We start from the raw sequence: 20,611 nt of genomic DNA, 5'->3' as shown, positions 1-20,611 counted from the left end.
AGAGGGTCTAGAACTTATCTAGAATCTAGATAATATGATACGGTCTAGGTATCATATGTTTAAGTATAGGTATGAACATAGATTGAAAACTTAATGTAGGTTTTTTCTATAGAAATAATGAATCTCATTTGACAAATAACATATTTCACAGTTCATGTTCTTGTTCATGTTCAGGATTCCTTAGACGCTTTATTCACGGTCCATCTTGACGTACGTCCCGCCAAGGTCATACACGATGCACGACGCAAAACGACCGTGAATAGTATTGACGTACGTCAATAATTATTATTATTACGTTGCTGGATGTGCACGACCAATTTTTCATCCAGCGAGCACCCCCACCACCGCGAACGTCGTGCAGATGGACAGTGAATAGGCTTGCTGTACAGCAGATCAGTGTTGCCAACAGAAATTAATGTAAATACTTGGAAACGTGGCCTATTGATATGATTTTTTTGTGATAACTTAGTAGTTAGTTTAGTTTTGTGATAACGTAGTGAGTACATGAGCAAGCAAGAAACAGTTATTTTATATTTTTATGTACACAGGAAATACCCAATTATCATTACTTTTGGATCAACCTAGTACACATGGACAGTTTATATTCAGAAGTTATTATTTTAAAAGAACTCCAAGGCGAATTGTTGAATAACAAAGATTTTATGCAAAAGTCCACTGCAGAAAAATGGCAATTTATTTTAAAAAAATGTCCTAACGAATTTGTTTGTTTAAAAAAAATGATTAGCTATATTATACTCTCTGTTCCCGCCACTTCAGCATTTACTGAAAGAGTCTTTTCGGTCATGAATGTGAAGTGGCGGGAAGAGAGAAACCGAGCTTCATTAAAAATTAATTAAAAATGAGCTCTTGAAATAAATTTAGATTTGGAATGTTTGGATTCATATAATTCATTTAAAAATAATGAAAAATTCTTAGGTACTGCAAAAAGTACAAAAAAACACATTTTTAAAAATATTTATTTACTCTTTATACATCCAGCACAGTGGATTTCTGGTGGTTTCAGAGGTCTCTTCTGGTGGGTAGCTTGATACTTCGGTGGCAACACTGGCAGCCTTGAGCTGACGTACAGCGGGGATGGACCGTGAATATGCGTCGTGCATCGTGTATGACCTTGGCGGGACGTACGTCAAGATGGACCGTGAATAAGACGCTTAAGTCATTGTGTTCATGTCACCTCGCTCCGGTAGTAGTACGGGAGCTAGCAACGTTTAAAAAAAAGTCATTTTAGTATAGTTGGGTTTTTGATATACTGTTTCTCTTGCTATTTCGGTTAGAGTCCGGGCTGTCTGGCTGGCCGCAGTGGTTGCGTTTATTAGTGCGCATCTTATCTGCACAGGAAAATATCCCTAATTTAAAGTCATTTTTTAACGCGTAATTTTTAATCTTTTGCCTTTAGATAGATCCATCAGACATAATTTTTTTATTGCAAGACGTTTTTTTCGTTGTAAAATAGGTGCCATACGCAATTTTTATTTCAAAATAACTAAAATGTCATCGAAATAAGTGAAATTACATCAACATGAGTCTGCTTAAAAGGTAAGTAATAACTTTATTATTTATATTATATTATCCTTTTTGAATACTTATATTGAATAATTAGTAAACTAATATTTTTAATAGATGGTTTCATATTTATTACACTTTTGGGTATAAATATGAATTTGATGATATTTGTATTTTCTAGTGTTTGATTTTACGCGAGTATTATACATTTTGAAATTAAAGACTTGGGAAAATAATACAATGAATAAATCGCGTTTAAAATCCGTTAAAAAGTCTTTAATTTCTTGATGATATTTGGTTTTTATCAAGTTTACATTAACGTCCTATTTGAGGTTCGTTGGGAAAAGGAGGCGATATGGTAGATTGTTGCAAAAAAACTGTAAATAGTAAAATGAATATTATATATAGTATAAGTAACACAGTGATTACTTATCCTTCACTGGGACTCATGTTGATGGAATTTCACTTATCTCGATGATATTTTAATTATTTTGAAATAAAAATTGCGTCTGGCACCTATTTAACAACGAAAAACACGTCTTGCAATAAAAATGTATGTCTAATGGATCTATCTAAAGGCAAACGATTAAAAATTACGCGTTAAAAAATGACTTTAAATTAAGGATATTTTCCTGTGCAGATAAGATGCGCACTAATAAACGCAACCACTGCGGCCAGCCAGACAGCCCGGACTGTAACCGAAATAGCAAGAGGAACAGCATATCAAAGAACCAACTATACTAAAATGCTCACTTGTCAACGTTGCTACCTCCTAGAATATAGGTACCTAGGCAGGTAGGTAGGTAATTGGTAGGTAACCGGTTTGACATGCGGCTTGACTTTTGAAGTTTCAACTTTCAGTGGGTTAATGGTTTCAACGTCAAAATATTACTTGCCGAATTTTATTATCAATTTATTTATTATTACACTTCAATATCATATTTAATTATCAGAGAAAGTCAAAAGTTCAATTTGCGTACGTAGAGGTCCGTAAATATTGTATAGGCCGTTAAGATTTCGGTAGATAATCTGGAAATATTACATAAATCTTGTATACGATCTCATTTCTCAAACGTACAGCAAGTTGTGAGGGATCAGCTGATAAGTTAAGATACCCTATACACGCAATCTTACAAGGATATTCATTTGAAACAGGCAGATCATTTCGTGGAAGCATTCGCAAACAGCGAACGCTTGAAAAGTACGAACTAGTTAATATTTTACATATTATTCATGATATGTTAGTTTATTAACATAACCGGTATATACCTGTTATTGCGAATTGAAGAGTATATTTTATTAACGTTTTAGATATACTCGGTACTTTTTCAATTATTAAAAATGAATGATCTTTTCTTGAGCCCTGAGCATGTGCTCCAAGGAGGATACTTCCATGCAACCTTGCGAAAACTTCAAGAACCAAATACGAGCATTGAACCACACAATATTATGTATCCAGTATTTTTATTGTAAGTATAAATTATTTTATAAAAAATATAATAATAGATTAAATTATTTGAGGGTGTATTCGCCCTTCAGAGGAGAAAATCAAAATTAGAACTCCTAAAGACACTATTGTTTTTGTGTATACTCCTTATAGGTTTCTATACTTATGATGAATAACTTAATAGTTAGCTATACTTGAAAAATATTGCTTTAATTTTTAATTATTCTCTTTAAATAACAATTAGATCACATTATTACCTATTCATACTATAGTCTTAATAAACTGCATGACCTAAATATGTATAGTACATAATCTACACAACTTCCTTTCACTTGGCACAAATATTTCTAGCTCTTAAAATTGTGCAAGTGCAAGTTAATAAGTGAACTAATGTTCATAGAATATGGCTCTTAATGTGCACCTACCAATTTTGTCAACAGATTATACACATTTTTTTGTGTAGGTAACACATATCATCTATACTAATATTATAAAGCTGAAGAGTTTGTTTGTTTGAACGCGCTAATCTCGGGAAATACTGGTCCGATTTGAAAAATTATTTTGGTGTTAGATAGCCCATTTATTGAGGAAGGTTATAGGCTATATATCATCACGCTACAACCAACAGGGGTGGAGCCACGGGGGTGAAACCGCGCGGAGCAGCTAGTAAACAATAATTTTACTTAACAATAGTTATTTTTTACTATTGGTATTTAATCATGAAAATATATAAGAGAATACTAATAACAGTTTTATGAACAGAACTAAACACAATATTTTATATTATTTAATATTTACTTAACACAATAAAATTATCTCACACACACAATCCCCAATTATTTAATCAACAAGTAATATTATTTATAGAGAAGATGAAGATGCCCTACAGGCTGTATCGAGCATGCCAAATGTGTTCAGATATGGTATAAACAAGCTGATTCCAGCTCTCACTGAACTAGTAGAGAGGGGTCTCAAGTCTATACTCATTTTTGGAATTGTTGAAACTTTGCCTAAGGTATTTACTTATGGAGGTTTACTGTTTGAGTAGGTGTAATTGTGCCAAATGTCATATATTAAAACGTAATACAGTAATTAAAACATTTTAAAATAATAGTGTATTATGAAGTAAATTAACCGATGTTGACAAAAACATATCTTTTACTCTTTTTTGATTATTTTGAAACATTAAAGTGATTCAAATTGAACTGCATACATTCATTATTTGATATTTAATTAGCAATCTATACTGTCCATTTTTATTATATAAAAAATATTTTTTTTTATCCAAAAAAATCATAACCATTTGTTTATAATCCTATAATAATCAATTATTACAGGACCCCACAGGTTCAAGTGCAGACTGCTCCGAGAACCCAGTAATCAAAGCGCTGCCGAAGATCAAGGCAGCTTTACCAAACTTGCTCATTGCATGTGACGTCTGCCTGTGTCCATACACCTCGCATGGTCACTGTGGACTGCTGGATAATGGCGTGATTGATCATGCTGCCTCGGTGAAACGGATTTCGGAAGTTGCGCTGGCTTATGCTAAGGCAGGTTAGTGTATTAGACTTTATCCATGGTATCAATGGTACCTATGCATTAATGATTTAATAAATACTATATACTAATATTATAAAGAGGTAAGATTTGTATGTATGTATGTATGTACGGTATTCACGCATAAACTACTGAAACGATTACAATGAAAGAACACATATAGAGGGTAACTTGGATTAACACATAGGATAGGTTTTATCCCGGAAATCCCACAGAAACGGGAACTATGCGGGTTTCCTTTAAAAACGCGGGTGAAGCCACGGGCGGAAAGCTAGTTATATCATAAAGATCAATCTCCAAATTTAAGCATTCAACTTGAAAACGGCTAACGGCTTGGCCAATTTGGCTATTTTTTTAAACATTTTTATTGAGGAATAAGGTCCTTGTGGAGAGAAAGTCACGAAATTAAGAAAACGTGGACAATAAGACAGGACAATGTCTGCCGAGGCAGGCATATATACATAAATAGAATTATATTTTTCATTCTACAATGTGTAGATTATGATATCTTAAATAGTAAATAATCTTCTCAAATATATTTCTTGTTATTCCTATTGTTTTTCAAAGGAGATAAAAAAAATAATGTTAGTTAATTATGTGTATAGTTTATAAACAATTCATAATTATTTATTAAAATACGACAATTAATTTTCAGGAGCGCACATAGTGGCCCCTTCAGATATGATGGACAACAGAATAAAAGCAATAAAAGATACTCTTGTGGCTAACAAGTTGCAGAATCAGGTATGTTTAAATGTATTAAATTTATTCAAATGTAATTTTAATAAAAAAATTAAGACTTTATAACTTTTGGACCGGATTATCAATTAATATTCAGAATACTAAAATAGCACTTACATATTTGATTTGAGTATTTTTCAATGTATAATTGGCGCGTGCTAAAGAATAATTTTTATATACGACTAGCTGCGCCCCGCGGTTTCACCCCCGTGGCTACCTGTTGGTCTAAGCGTGATGTGATATAGCCTACCTATAGCCTTCCTCAATAAATGAGCTATCTAACACTTTTACCCACGTGGCTCCACTCCTATTGGTCTAAGCGTGATGTGATATAGCCTATAGCCTTCCTCTATAAATGAGCTATCTAACACTGAAAGAATTTTTCAAATCGGACCAGTAGTTCCTGAGATTAGCGCATTCAAACAAACAAACAAACTCTTCAGCTTTATAATACGTATTAGTATTAGTATAGATGACAGAAAAAAAAAGTATTATTATTGCCAATCTGTGGGTAGTGCATCCTGGAAAAAATCCGTAAAAGCATCTTATTAAACGCGAACGATGTCGCGGGCATCAACTAGTCTATGTTTAGTAATTGTAAATGAAAGTGTCTCGTCGGTAATTCAATAATTACATAATTGATAAGTTTTTATAGTTATCGTAATACAATGAACTTAGGTCGGTGGTTTTTATCGTGAAACTACGTGACTTAAGTTTTTTCATAACAATGTAGAGGTACAATAGAAATTGATGTAATATTTTTTTTCTAGTTATACACTTTTAAGACACGGTGAAATTTACGTTTCCGTAAAGTTTGTTAAAAAAGAATGATCTAAATATATTTTTTTTATCCAATTTTGTTCTTATGTCACTGAATCTATACTATATAATATTACTAGCGGTCCGCCCCAGCTTCGCCCGTGGTACATATTTCGCAATAAAAGGTAGCCAATGTTCTTTCTCAGGGTCTAAAGATTGTCTGTGCCAAAGGGTCTAAAAATCGGTCCAGTAGTTTATGCGTGAAAACCATACATACATATTATATACATAATAACAAACCTTTCTGGAGTAAACAATATGGAGTACCACAAGGAAGCGTCTTGGGACCAATTTTATTTTTGTTATACATTAATGACATTTTTAATATTATAAAACATAAATGTATACTATTTGCAGATGACATCTCAATTATTGTGACATCTAATAAAATTAATTGCACTATTAAAGATCATGAAATTGACATTAATTCCACAATTGACAAAATGATACGATGGCTTGAAAATAAAAATTTATTTATTAACCTTAAAAAATCAAAATTCATACAATTTAATAAATCTTCCAATAAAAAATTTAACATTACTTTAGACATAAACAAAATTGACGCATTACAAAATATTAAATACTAGCGGTCCGCCCCGGCTTCGCCCGTGGTACATATTAACGTTTTCTCTACATAAGAACCATCCTCGTACTTCAAGGAATATAATAAAAAAAGAATTATCGAAATCGGTTCAGCCGTTCTCGAGTTATGGAATTACAACGAAAAGTGGCATTGATTTTTATATATTAGATTTAGGTATTACAATAGATGATAATTTGGACTGGAAGGCTCATGTAGGTGATGTATGTAATAGAATTAATAGATTCGTTTACGCGCTTAGACGGGTTAAAGTTACCACAAATTTAGAGACTGCCGTGACAGCATACCGTGCCTACGTAGAATCACACCTTCGCTATGGATTAGTATTATGGGGTAACAGTACTGCTAGGGATAGGGCATTCATTGCGCAAAAACGATGCATGAGAGCCATCTGTGGAATAGCACCCACTGAATCATGTCGACCCTTATTTAAAAAGCTTGGTTTATTACCCCTACCTTGTTTATATATTTTTGAACTGTGTATGTTTGTTTTTAGAAATAGCAGTTTGTTTAAAACATCCTCTCAACTAAACTCGAGATCACGAAGGGATCCGAATAAATTAATTTTACGAGAGAACCCTCGTATCGTCAAATACAGGGAAAGTTGCGTGGGGATGGCCGTTAAAATATTCAATCATCTGCCAAATAACTTAAAGACGTGTAATGATTATAAATTTAGAAAACATCTTCTTATTTGGCTCAATGAAAAAAACTTCTATACCATAAAGGAGTTCATGGAAAGTTCAACCCGAACAGACCATTAACTCCTTTATGGTACCTAATTATTTTTGCATGCTTGTATTGGCTGAACATGTTTGTGCTTTATTAATATAATTGTATCACCATTGAATACCATGTTTAAAGCAAAATAAAGATTTTATTTATTTTATTTATTTTCCTCTTTATAATATTAGCATAGATTAAGCTGAAGAGCTTGTTTGTTTGTTTATTTGAACGCGCTAATCTCAGGAAGGAAGGCATCAAAAGGCTATAATATAGCATCACGCTAAGACCAACAGGCCCGGAGCTACGGCCCACGCCGGTGAAACCGCGGAGCGCAGCTAGTATTTAATAATAGCTAATGCTTATGTTACAAATAGATGTGCCCTGCGGGTTACACCCATATTTAAATCTGAATGGTTGATATAAAAATAAGTAGCCTAGTTCCTGGGACAATTTTCATTCCAATTTCATCAGAATCGATGTTGTTACTTGGCTGTGAAAGCGTAACAGAGACTAATTATACGTTTATAATATTAGGTTTTTCTTTATCCTCTTAAATAATTTTACAAACAACAATAAAGAACAAAACATTGTAAATCATCAATAATTTTTTTCCAATTGATCGTAAATAAATTATCGTCACGGAATCAGAGTTTAAAATACAAATTTTAATTCGTGTAATTAACGAATACATTGTGCTTATGTATAATTATGTGTTGGTTATGTGCAGCCAATGTCATGATCATGACCGTAAAATAGTTGAATTTAAATAAAAACATTTGTTTTTTTTTTGTTTAAACCGTTTTATTAGCTGTTCCGTTATTTTTCGATAATAATTTGCATAGATAAAGTTTTGAATCTAATTTTCCTTCACATTTGCATATTATGTCTGTATATGAATGTATTTTCGATACCCTTCAAATCTTCTTTGCAATTCGAAAACTATATGACAACAAACAAATATTTTTACCTCAATTTCATACACGTATTTATTAATCATTTTAATTAGTTTACATAAGTTAATCACAATTCATAGATATTTGAAAATAAAAAAATCTTTGTAATTTTTTGAAGTGAAACTTCTTTATTGGGATTGGAAAAAAAAATAGTGTAACATTTTATCGTTACGCGTGATATTTTTCCGTTACGCGCCATCTTGATTCGACGTATTTCTGTAAAGTTGCATATAGTAAATTATTTTTTGAAAAATAAGGTCATAAAGAAGTTTCACTCTTTACGCGTGTACACACTAGTGTACACACGTTAAAAGTGAAACTTGTACGTGTACTAACACGCACACATTTTTTTGAAACTTCTTTATTTTTCTATATTTTTTCTAGGTATCAGTGCTGTCCTACTCATGTAAGTTCGCATCGTCAATGTACGGTCCGTTCAGAGATACAATGAAGAGCTCCCCCATGGCTGGAGACAGGAAGTGCTACCAGCTGCCACCCGGGAGCTCCGCCCTCGCGGCTAGGGCTGCGGTATGTTAAAAGATAGTTATAAAAAAAGATTTCTTAAAAATTAAGTTCGCGGTTATCTTTGGAAAATTCCAATAAATAATGGTTAGGGAGCCAGGTGCAAATTTGGTTAATTATTTCCTCTCAAGAGATAATTCGTCAGACGCATCAGAGTATAGTATTATAAAGCCTCGTGAACGTCAGCTGGCGCTCGGTTGGGGGGGTGAGCGGTTGTAGCCTCCCACACACGTAGGAAAAAAAAATACATTCATTCATTTCCTCTCAGCTAAAAATTTGTCAAATTGTAGCTAACCCAATATCTCAACGAAAAAAAATAATCAGCTGGTTACAACATGGTGTATTATACGTCAGCTGGTGTCTCGAACATGAAAAAAATAAAATTATTTTCCGTGATTTCCTCTCAAACTAAAATTTACCTGATGATAGCTTATATGTAACTGTGGATATATATATAGGTCAGCTGGCTGTATCTGGGTGGAAAAACCGTCAGCTGATACTTTGAAAGTTATTACATAGGAGTTAGACAGAAGCATCTATTGCCAATTTATATGCATCAACTTACTAGGTTTTCCTCGAATTATTGCTAGCTGATTTTTTTTTTATTTATCGCATTAGTATATTAACAATCAGCTCACAAATTTTCATCTGAGATGAAATGACGTATCTTTAATTATTATCGTTATTTTTAAAAATTCAAGCAACACACGCTAGCATAATATAGACAGTAATAAGGTACTTGGAGGTGGTTAGTTGTGCACATGATTACACTACGTACATTCAGCCACATCGGTAAACATGTTTTTACAAATATTATAAACTGCATTTAAAAATAACTATCATAATATCATCAAATTCACATAACTACCTAAAAGTGTAACAAATATGAAATAACCCACTAAAAACATTAGTTAACTATAATTATTAAAAAAATAAAAGTATACTATATAATTAATAAAGTTATTACTTATATTTTACGGGGATTTATGTTGATGGAATTCCACGTATCTCGATGATTTTGTTAATGTCTCATTATATTCGAGACACCAGCTGACGCATAATACACCATGCTGTAACCAGCTGATTATTATTTTTCGTTGAGATATTGGGTTAGCTACAATTTGACAAATTTTTAGCTGAGAGGAAATGACTGAATATACTTTTTTTTCTTACGTGCGTGGGAGGCTACAACCGCTCACCCCCCCAACCGAGCTCCAGCTGACGTTCACGAGGCTTCATAATACTATATTTTGATGCATTTTACTAATTACCGCTTGAGAGGAACTTGGTCATAAAATATGCTTCTGGCTCCCGGACCAAAAATTGAGAACTGCAGGCTAGGCTTGGAATTTTTGCTTGGAATTAAGTTTTGAAGTCATCGATAAGACCGCATTTTGAATCTCTCAGCTTAATTTTTTTCAAATAATTTTTTTTTTTAATTTGTCAAAAATCAGTTTGCAGTAAAATCTGCAAATATTAATAATTAGCTAATATTAATATCCTCAATAATATTATGACAGGTGAATAATAGTTACAAAAGTTTATTTTTCCTTTTTTGTAAGTTGGCAAAGATACTAGCGCATATAATTAAATTATTACAGGCCCGTGACGTAGCAGAAGGCGCTGACTTCCTGATGGTGAAGCCTGGTCTCCCCTACTTGGACATCGTACGGCAGACAAAGGATAGTTATCCGACCCATCCATTGTTTATTTATCAGGTAATGCAGAGGATTTTTTTTATTTGAAGATTGTAGTGCCTGGTAACGAGACCTTTAAGTCAAACGTCGTGGACGTTTGAAGATTTATTGCAAATGTAGATAAAAAAAAAATGAATGTAATGTCTAAAATTTAAGAATGATGAGTGATGATGTACCAAAATCCGACTCAAGTAAACGTATTTCTATTTTTAAGAACGTTAAAAAAAATACTAACTCGACAACGCAAATCGAAATAATTACCACATACCACAATTAATCGAAATATGTAATTACATATTATATATACTTCAATAAATTATGAAAAGATTTTAATTATTTTTGGTACGTTTGATTAATATCATATTATAATAATTGTTGAAAATAAATAAAACCTTAAAAAAAAGCGTCTCGAAAAACTCGGACAGAACTATGGAAGTCGCCTTGTAAAATATTAAAAATCGATAAAAAATAAACAATTTTCCCGCCAAATTGCAGGTATCAGGTGAATACGCGATGATATCTCGCAGCGGAGACAGCAAGGAAGTGGAGACGATACTCATGGAGACCCTCTTGTGCATGCGCAGAGCTGGTTAGTACCTATATATTTATTATTTATTCATTTCATTGAGATATTACAACCATGTTTTGTAAGTAAAGTTGCTAATAAGTAATAACAAAGTTAGTTAACACTAACATAGTAAAGATATTATGGTCTTGAAAAAAAAAAATTCTTTATTTAAGATACACGTCAATCCTACATTTTACATAGTTTGTGAGCAATAGGTGGAATTATGAGTAAATACTCTGTCAATTGAATAATCATAAGATTTAATTTAAATCATGTATTTTGTATTGGGCATAAATTTGACGTAAAAATGGTGTTCTCGGTGTGTATAATATGTACATATTATATATTTAAATCCGAAATTTAATATTATATACTGATACAAGGTTATCAGCAATCTTATCCCTGTAAAAACAAACTTTGCTTTATATATCCCATTGAGCCCCAAGCGGCCCGTACGGTCCCAGACACAATAGATTTTCTATTGTGTCTGTGTTTCCGGGGCCTGAGTTATTAAATAAATACTCCCAGAATACTTTTATCAAGAAACGCAAATTAAGAAAGTTACATTGTATTTAAAGATAACGTGTTTGTTTATATAAATAATGATAATTTATATTTCAGGTGCGGATTGCATTATCACATACTTCGCGCCGTTAATTTTAAGCATAATATCGAATAAGCAGTGATTTTTCTCGAAGTTTCAAAGAGAAGATTGTTAGTTAACTGTCTTCAAAGGGGTTTCGTCAATTCTTTTTATTATAATGGTGTACTTAAAATAATTCGTACTTTTGGAAAAAAACTGTTTATAAAATCGTACTACATGTGGCCATTGATATGTATAAAGTCACTCCCTTTTTATTTTATCTTTAAAGTTTGCCAAAACTATGAATTAACTTTTTGAAGTGAAACTTCTTTATCGGGGTTGGAAAAATAGTGTAACATTTTTTCGTTACGCGCCATCTTTTTCTTATCCCTTAATCCTTATCCCTACCACGCGTAATTTGACGTATTTCTGTTAAGTTGCTTATAGTAAATTATTTTTTGAAAAATAAGGTCATAAAGAAGTTTCACTTCTTACGTGTGTACACTAGTACACTCACACTTTTTTTTATTTTTGTTACTCTTTGTCAATGGTACTGATTGAAGTCTGGTGTGTTTCAACCCTAAATAATATTAATTTTTATATGAAATTGTATGTATATTATGGTACCTACTTATAATGTGTAAATATATGAAATTGGTTTTCAAAATTTTATTTGCTCAATCGTTGGTGTTAAGTACAATTATTTTTTGTTGTTATTTCGTGCCTTATAATAAAATATTTAATAGTTTGAAATTGTTTTATTTTATTGCCCCTAATCTGTGCCCCTAATATTTCAAAAGAGTTTTGACGGTAGAATATGTTAAATTTCAACAAAAAAGAACTCAATAAAACTACACATTAATTCTAAATTATTGAATTTACAATCTGTAAATCGAATTTGTTATCTGAGCATTATTATTAATTTAGAGATGCGCCGAATAGTGGTTTCACCGAATAACCGAATACCGAATACTATTCGGTTAGAACCTTACCGAACCGAATATTCGGCCGAATTATTCGGTTCAATGTTTTGACGCATTTTGATGCGTAAACCGGTTCTAACGGGTCGCAAGTAGCTGCCGGCTCGGTGGCGAGCCTTACCTCACCGCCCGCCACCCGCGTATATCGCCCGCGCACTCCGTGCCGTCTCAGTTGTGTTGAAACTTCGCACAAAATATTAAAATTTTTAAATTGTTTAAAAATTTTATATTTTTACTTTAAGTTGGTGTTTGCAATATGAGCGGACGTAATGTCATTTTCTATTTGGACTAAAAGCATTGTCTTCAGACTTCAGGATTTAAAGTAAGTATTATAAATATTAAATACTGACGAAGTTCTAATAATAAACATGATTAAATTATGTTGATGTAAATTTACAAAATAAACGTTGGTTTGAAATGTAATGATCGTTTTATTTTATACAGGGTGTAATCGTTAAGTGTGCACAGGCGATTATTCCATAACTATTACAGATATCAAAAAACTTTTAACTCATATTGAAAGTACTATACCTAATGAGTAAAATGACAATAATAACTTTTTAAAAATAAAACGAGAAATATCCAAAAATGTTACATGAAACGCTCCCATACATTTAGTATGAAATATGACTATTTCAAACATTTAACATGAAAGGTTTTGCTTTGTTATTTGATTTTGTGCTATAATTAATTCGCAAATTTTAATGAAAGTTCATTTAGAGACTGTAAATAAGGTAAAAGCACCTAATACGGAGGTATTTCGCAACATTTGAAAGTAAGTATCAAAAATAAGCATTTGTAAGTATTTCTAAAGGTGCCAAACCACTTTATCGTTAAAAGTGGAACTTAAATTTTGTATTGCTGTTGAGTCTATGTTTATTTTCATAATATTTCTTATTTTAAAAAAATATTTAAATAGTCATGTCGATTTTCCCTAATACGGAGGTATGATTTTGGTCAGAGCCTAATACTGCGGTAGGCGGCTCCTAATACGGAGGGTCAGATATTATATACATTGAAGTTCCGTACAAATAATATTTGTTAAATAATAGGAATGTGTTAGTAAAGTAAATTGTAAGTTTTTTATTCATTAACCATTGGTTTGATTACGTTGATTCACTTTTAATGTGTTTCATTTATGCTTTTAGTTTTATCGGAAAAAAAACACGCATATCAAATAAGAATCCACAAAAAAAGACACAAAACTTCTTATTTATTTACGCAACCCTAAATCTGGTAATTTTAAGTTCTATGAAATAGGGCCGTAATAGGAGATCATATATAACCTAATACAGAGTTACCTGGAAATATCTACCACCGTAATAGGAAAACTACTCGTGTTTTTAATAATCCTAATTCTGACCCATCAAAAATTCGATAAACAAGAGAATGTAAATGCTTAATCAAATGATAACAGTTTTTTGGCTCAGATGTGTAAAACTCAAATCAACAGTTATACAAAATAAATGATTTGTGATACATTAAAATACACCTTCCTATTTTTACCCCTTCTAAGAAACAAACATTTTGTACTCAACCATTTTCATATTTAACTGGATTTCTAATTAAGAAAACATACCGCAGAATATGGTTTCTAATTTATCAGATTAATAATTATTCCAACTAATCTTGGAATTAATTCAATAAGTAAATAAAATTAAAGTTATAAACAATTAAACATGCCCAGTATTTTTCCTATTTCGGAGTTATGCCACCGTATTAGGATTAATCTATAAAATTTGTATCGTATTACGGCGGTATTTTATTTCTTATTTTTTGGGTAGAAAATGACTTACAAATATGAAACAAGCTATTTAAATAGTGAGTGTAATAGTAGGAAAATGCAATAAACAATACATATACAAACTTGAACGGCTTTTTAATACGAAAAACTTAGTTTATAAATATTAGTGTACTTACTTTTGTTGTTTCGCGTTTGTATGGAAACACCTCTCATGTCGATGCCGTTACACAGATTGATTGATCTTGTTGTGTTGTCTATGTGCTATACTTGCAAACGTTAGTTAAGTCATGGAGTAATAAATTTGGAATAAATAGCTTACGTTTTGGTGTACTTAAAATTTATAAAACAGGAATAAAACTCGAAAAAAGAAATACCACCGTATTAGGAAGCGATTTTGACTACCGCCGTATTAGGAGCCTTTACCTTAGAGCTCGATGTGGAATAAAATCGTATTCCAAATCGAGGATGTCGTCACGAACATTGTACGGGACAATGTATGGGAGCGTTTCATGTAACATTTTTGGATATTTCTCGTTTTATTTTTAAAAAATTATTATTGTCATTTTACTCATTAGGTATAGTACTTTCAATATCAGTTTAAGGTTTTTTGATATCTGTTATAGTTACGGAATAATCGCCTGTGCACACTTAACGATTACACCCTGTATACCTTAGGTTCAAACATTCTTCATAGGATTTCTTTGACTTGTGTATAGTATGACATAAATCATTCATAATATGAAGTTATTTATTTAGTTCTATAGCCAAGAAACTAGAAATACTCATACCGAATATATTCGGCACCTAAACCGAATAATTCGGCCGAATACGAATAGTGAAAAAGATGCCGAATATGCCGAATACCGAATATGTATTCGGTATTCGGCGCATCCCTAAATTTATTATTATTTAATATGAATATTTTTTTGTTAAATAATAACTACTATTATAAATGCGAAAGTAACTCTGTCTGTCTGTCTGTTACTCAATCACGTCTAAAGTCTAAACTACTGAACCAATTTTCATGAAATTTGGTGTGGATATATTTTGATACCCGAGACATAGGACATAGGCTACTTTTTATCCCGGGAAAATGACGCAATCCCGGAAATCCCACGGGAACGGGAACTATGCGGGTTTTTCTTTGACTGCGCGGGTGAAGCCGCGGGCGGAAACCTAGTAGGTAACGCATAAAGCCAAGGAAAAATGTTTGTTGTGTTTGAATATTTAATGAGGTCATTGGCTCCATTTGAGGTTTGCTTCAATAGCGACATCCGAAAATATTTAAATTTAGATTTAAACCAATCTACGATATAAGTAGTTAAAATAATTTATAATTATAAAAAAATAAAAAATCAGCAATGTAATACAACAAATACAGTAATAATTTTCAACGAGGTTTTCAACATGTCAACGAGTTACGACCTCTTCACGACATATTATTATCTTCTTAATTATTTTATGTTTAATGTTGTAATCTTAGATTAAGGATTGGTCTCCGCGCGCGCTACGACTAGATACCGCCGGCGTACTCAAAAATTGCGGCAACTAAAAGTACGCCGAAATCGGCGTACCCGAGCCAGTCGTGTCACAAGCATTTGTGTGGAGAGGGCGTACCGATAGTTTCTAAAGATTTTGGACAAAACCTGAAGTAAAATGCCTGTTTGTGCCATAAAACTGTTTAAAAAAAATACAACAAATAATAAGAAAGACAATAAGATCACGTACCATCAGAAATAATCTTATTATTCGATATTTCACCTGTACTTTGAAAATGTGTTTTGGGGTGTAATGGCTGTCTACCATCCCTCAGCCAAAGCCAACCTCACCTGCTCGTGGTGCACCCTGCTAATCAACAGACGAGGCTCTGGCGTTTTTCCCTACAGTGGTAGAGCTACAGCTACATACAATTATTACATTTGTGTGTAGCACGACTGGGCTGTAGCTCGTCCGGGGAGGTACCACTGTCTCACCTAACACCAGCGTGAAGCATTTCTTTTTTTTGCGTTTCGCATGAGTTCGTGAGACTGCCGGAGGCCCAATCCCTATCCCCCTCAAACAAACAACATGGCAGCGGTATTTAAAAATGGACTACCCCAGGAGGGTACCAGCACCAATGGTTCTGGAGAATCCCTCCCTGAGCGTTCCTGCTCGGGCTGCCCCACGTACTCTGGGGGGGGCAAAATTCCGCTCTCTCGTACCGCTAGGAGGAAAAGAAAAAGTAAGCTTTCTGCGGCAACCCCCACCACGCTTCTTTCTGTGGACCTTTGCAACGTTAGGGGACTTCACTCAAACCTTGAAGCTGTCCATCACCACCTAGAGACAGCTAAGCCGGCCTTACTGTTTTTAACGGAGACACAGATCTCTTCCCCTGCTGACACCTCGTACCTTAAATACCCGGGATACGTGCTGGAACATTCATTTGTACCGCGCGCCGGTGTGTGCGTTTACGCTAGGGAGGACGTCTGTTGCCGCCGCCTTGGTACCATTGAAGGCAATAATCTATCCATACTATGGTTACGCGTTGACTGCGATGACCACCCCCGTATTTACGCGTGTCTTTACCGGTCTCATAGTGGAAACGCCGAATCTGACCGGCTTATTGAGCATGTTCAGGGAACGATTGATAGTTTACTACAAAGGATTCCCTCCGCTGAAATTGTAGTGCTAGGTGATTTTAATGCCCACCATGTTGAATGGTTAGGATCACGAACCACGGACCACGCGGGGCGTTCCTTTCATGACTTTGCCTTGTCCTATAGCCTAACACAACTCGTAACTTCACCCACGAGAATCCCTGATGTGGAGGATCATACTTCGTCGTTGTTAGATCTTTTGCTGACCACACACCCTGACGACTATCGGGTAACCGTTGAGGCTCCTCTCGGGTCATCCGACCACTGTATGGTACGGAGTGTAGTGCCTCTCACCAGCCAATCTCGAACGCGACCACCCAGCTACCGTCGTGTTTGGCACTATCGGTCAGCCGATTGGGATGGGATGCGCACTTTTTTCGCATCCTACCCTTGGAAGCAAATTTGCTTTGCGTCTAGTGATCCTAATGTTTGTGCTGACTCTGTCGCCGATGTGGTTTTGCAGGGAATGGAACTCTATATTCCTAGCCTTGTGATTCCCGTTGGTGGCAAGTCCAAGCCCTGGTTTGGGCGTTCATGTAGAACGGCATTTCGTTTGAAGCAGGAACGCTTCCAAGCCTGGGCTGAAGCTCAAGCGGTAAAGGATCCTAAAGTTAGACGACTGAAAAAAAGATACAATGCTGCTTCCAGATCTTACAAGAACAGTATCATAAAGGCAAAGTCAAAGTATATTGAAGGCGTTGGTAAGAAGCTGACACAGTACCCATCTGGTACTCGCGCTTTTTGGTCCCTTGCCAAAGCTATTCAGGGCAATTTCTGTAAATCAACGTTTCCTCCACTACGCAGGGATGACGATACTTTGGCCCACACTGCAAGAGACAAAGCCGAAACTTTGGCAAGTCTCTTTGCGTCTAATTCGACTCTGGATGACGAGGGAAAGACTCCACCGACTATACCACATTGTAATAGTACTATGGCTGATGTTAAATTCACGCAATGTGCCGTGCGAAGAACCCTACTTTCCCTTGACATTCACAAGTCGAATGGACCTGACGGCATTCCTGCAATAGTGTTAAAAACATGTGCTCCCGAGTTGGCCCCGGTTCTAACGCGCCTGTTCCGTTACTCATACACCACTGGTACTGTCCCAAGCAGTTGGAAGACCGCGCTGATTCACCCGATCCCTAAAAAAGGCACACGCTCTGACCCATCAAACTATAGGCCGATTGCGGTAACCTCCTTACTCTCCAAGGTTATGGAAACCATAATCAACCGCCATTTGTTGCGTCACCTAGAAGATCACCAGTTGTTAAGCGACCATCAGTACGGTTTCCGTGGGAGTCGATCGACTGGCGATCTTCTGGTCTTTTTAACGCACAGATGGGCTTCTGCTATTGAGAGTAAGGGGGAAGCTATGGCAGTCAGTTTAGATGTAGCGAAAGCCTTTGATCGGGTGTGGCACAAAGGTCTCCTCTCTAAACTGCCTTCGTACGGGCTTCCTGAAAAACTATGCAGTTGGATCTCCAGTTTTCTCAAGGCACGCAGCATTAAAGTCGTAGTAGACGGATCGTGCTCAGAGCCGCAGCCTGTGAATGCTGGTGTCCCGCAGGGGTGTGTGTTGTCGCCAACGCTATTCCTTCTTCATATCAATGATATGTTGCAAATACGTAATATTCATTGTTATGCTGATGATAGCACTGGCGATGCCACATACTCCGGGCACGCACGAATCTCTCAGGAGCAGGTGGATCAGTATCGGAACGAACTTGTGTCCAACATTGATAATACCCTGGATGCAATCTCCAGTTGGGGACAGAATAACCTTGTGAAGTTCAACCCATCAAAGACACAAGTGTGCGCATTCACCGCCAAAAAGAAGCCGTTCACGGTGACTCCTCGATTCCAAAACACTCTCCTCAAAGCCACGCCGAATATCGGGATTCTCGGTGTCGACATTGCGAGCGACGTGCAGTTCAGGGGTCATTTAGAGGACAAGGCCAAATTGGCTTCTAAGAAACTTGGGGTGCTTGCTAGAGCGAGACAGTATTTCACGCCAGCTCACCGCCTGCAACTCTATAAGGCACAAGTTCGGCCCCATATGGAATACTGTTCTCACCTTTGGGCTGGAGCACCCCAATACCAACTACTTCCTCTTGACCGCCTGCAACGTCGAGCCACTCGAATCGTCGGCAAACCCGAGCTAACCGATCGGCTCGATCCATTGGCACTGCGGCGGGACGTTGCATCTCTGTGCGTATTCTACCGCCTGTACAATGGGGAGTGTTCCGAGGAACTTTTTGGCTTAATACCGGCTGCCAAATTCCACAATCGCACTGCACGACACAAGCTCAAGTACCATCCGCACCACCTGGATGAGTGGCTATCAACAACTGTGCGTTTTTCACGGCATTTTCTGCCCCGAACAACAAAATTGTGGAACAGCTTGCCTTCTTCGGTGTTTCCATCTACCTACGATATGGATGCCTTCAAAAAAAGAGCCTACGCGTCCCTAAAAGGCCGGCAAAACAATCGCAAAGTTACCTAACGCTGCAATTGCTATGGGCGGCGGTGATCACCCTCATCAGTACACCGCCCGCTCCTTTGCCGGTTTTAGTATAAAAAAAAAAAAAAAAAAAAAAATGTTGTTTACGAAAATACGACGCCATTTAGTGTTGCCGTACTGCATATCCCAAAAACACACTTTTAATTTGAACTTATTTTATTCATAATGTTTTTTTTTCAATACTATTACTAACGCATATTATAAAAAAAATGATAATAACAATAATTTATTTCTGTTTAACCTTGTTTAACTGACTCATATAATATATGTTATTTTTTTATTACCGCTTTTTTACTTTTAAAAAACCTTTGTGATAGTATAGTGGCATCGCAAGTGGATTTGAGTCACATGTTCATGGGTTCGATTCCCGGCAAGGCCAAAATGAAATAAAAATATTCTTCAAACTTCTTTCCAAGATAGCCCATTTCCCATTTATGGGGTAAAATTTATGTAGCTGGCAGTACAATTCTTCACACACACTAGCGTCACCTAGCGTCCTTACAAATTGCCTCACACACACTACAGAACTGAGTTGCCGCACTCACGGAGCTATTGTTTTTAGGTGGAGCGGTATCTAGTCGTAGCGCGCGCGCGGAGACCAATCCATAATCTAAGGTTGTAATGTTGTATGAATTACATTATAGTACTAACTACTAAGTTAACTAATTTAGCACAAATTGAATTATAAAAAACTGCCGAATCTTATACAATACAATAATTTATAAATAAAGTTATAAAATAGATAGTTATTGTGAAATTATTGCATCAAAATAATTTGAAATTCACGCCAAAACTTCGTCATCCACTTTCGTGGCCTTTTGAATCGCCCTCGCAAGAATAACTTTGCCAGTAACTAACGTGGGCCAATCAGCTATCGCCAAGTCTGTTTACTTGGTCCAATGACCGCGATTTTTGATAAACGTCATCAATGAAACGACCAATCAAATTAACACACGATCAACACTAGCGCTAAATAACTGCGTCGTCGGCGT

At 35.3% G+C, this 20,611-nt stretch overlaps 1 protein-coding gene across 1 annotated transcript; it reads left to right on the top strand.

Moving 5' to 3' along the window:
* Positions 1 to 2,465: 2,465 nt before the first annotated feature.
* On the top strand, positions 2,466 to 12,107 carry LOC123703561 (delta-aminolevulinic acid dehydratase). The gene is made up of 9 exons (XM_045651635.1): positions 2,466 to 2,725; positions 2,836 to 2,993; positions 3,839 to 3,986; positions 4,309 to 4,525; positions 5,184 to 5,272; positions 8,753 to 8,896; positions 10,492 to 10,608; positions 11,083 to 11,176; positions 11,777 to 12,107. Exons 2-9 carry the CDS (start codon positions 2,866 to 2,868, stop codon positions 11,839 to 11,841), a joined length of 1,002 nt encoding a protein of 333 aa, XP_045507591.1. The 5' UTR covers positions 2,466 to 2,725; positions 2,836 to 2,865; the 3' UTR covers positions 11,842 to 12,107.
* The last annotated feature ends 8,504 nt before the right edge of the window (positions 12,108 to 20,611 follow it).

Source organism: Colias croceus, chromosome 2 (assembly GCF_905220415.1).
Source record: "Colias croceus chromosome 2, ilColCroc2.1".
Taxonomy (NCBI): Eukaryota; Metazoa; Arthropoda; class Insecta; order Lepidoptera; family Pieridae; genus Colias; species Colias croceus.
The sequence above is the reverse complement of the archived record's forward strand: the minus strand, read 5'-3'. Positions and strand labels throughout refer to the sequence as shown.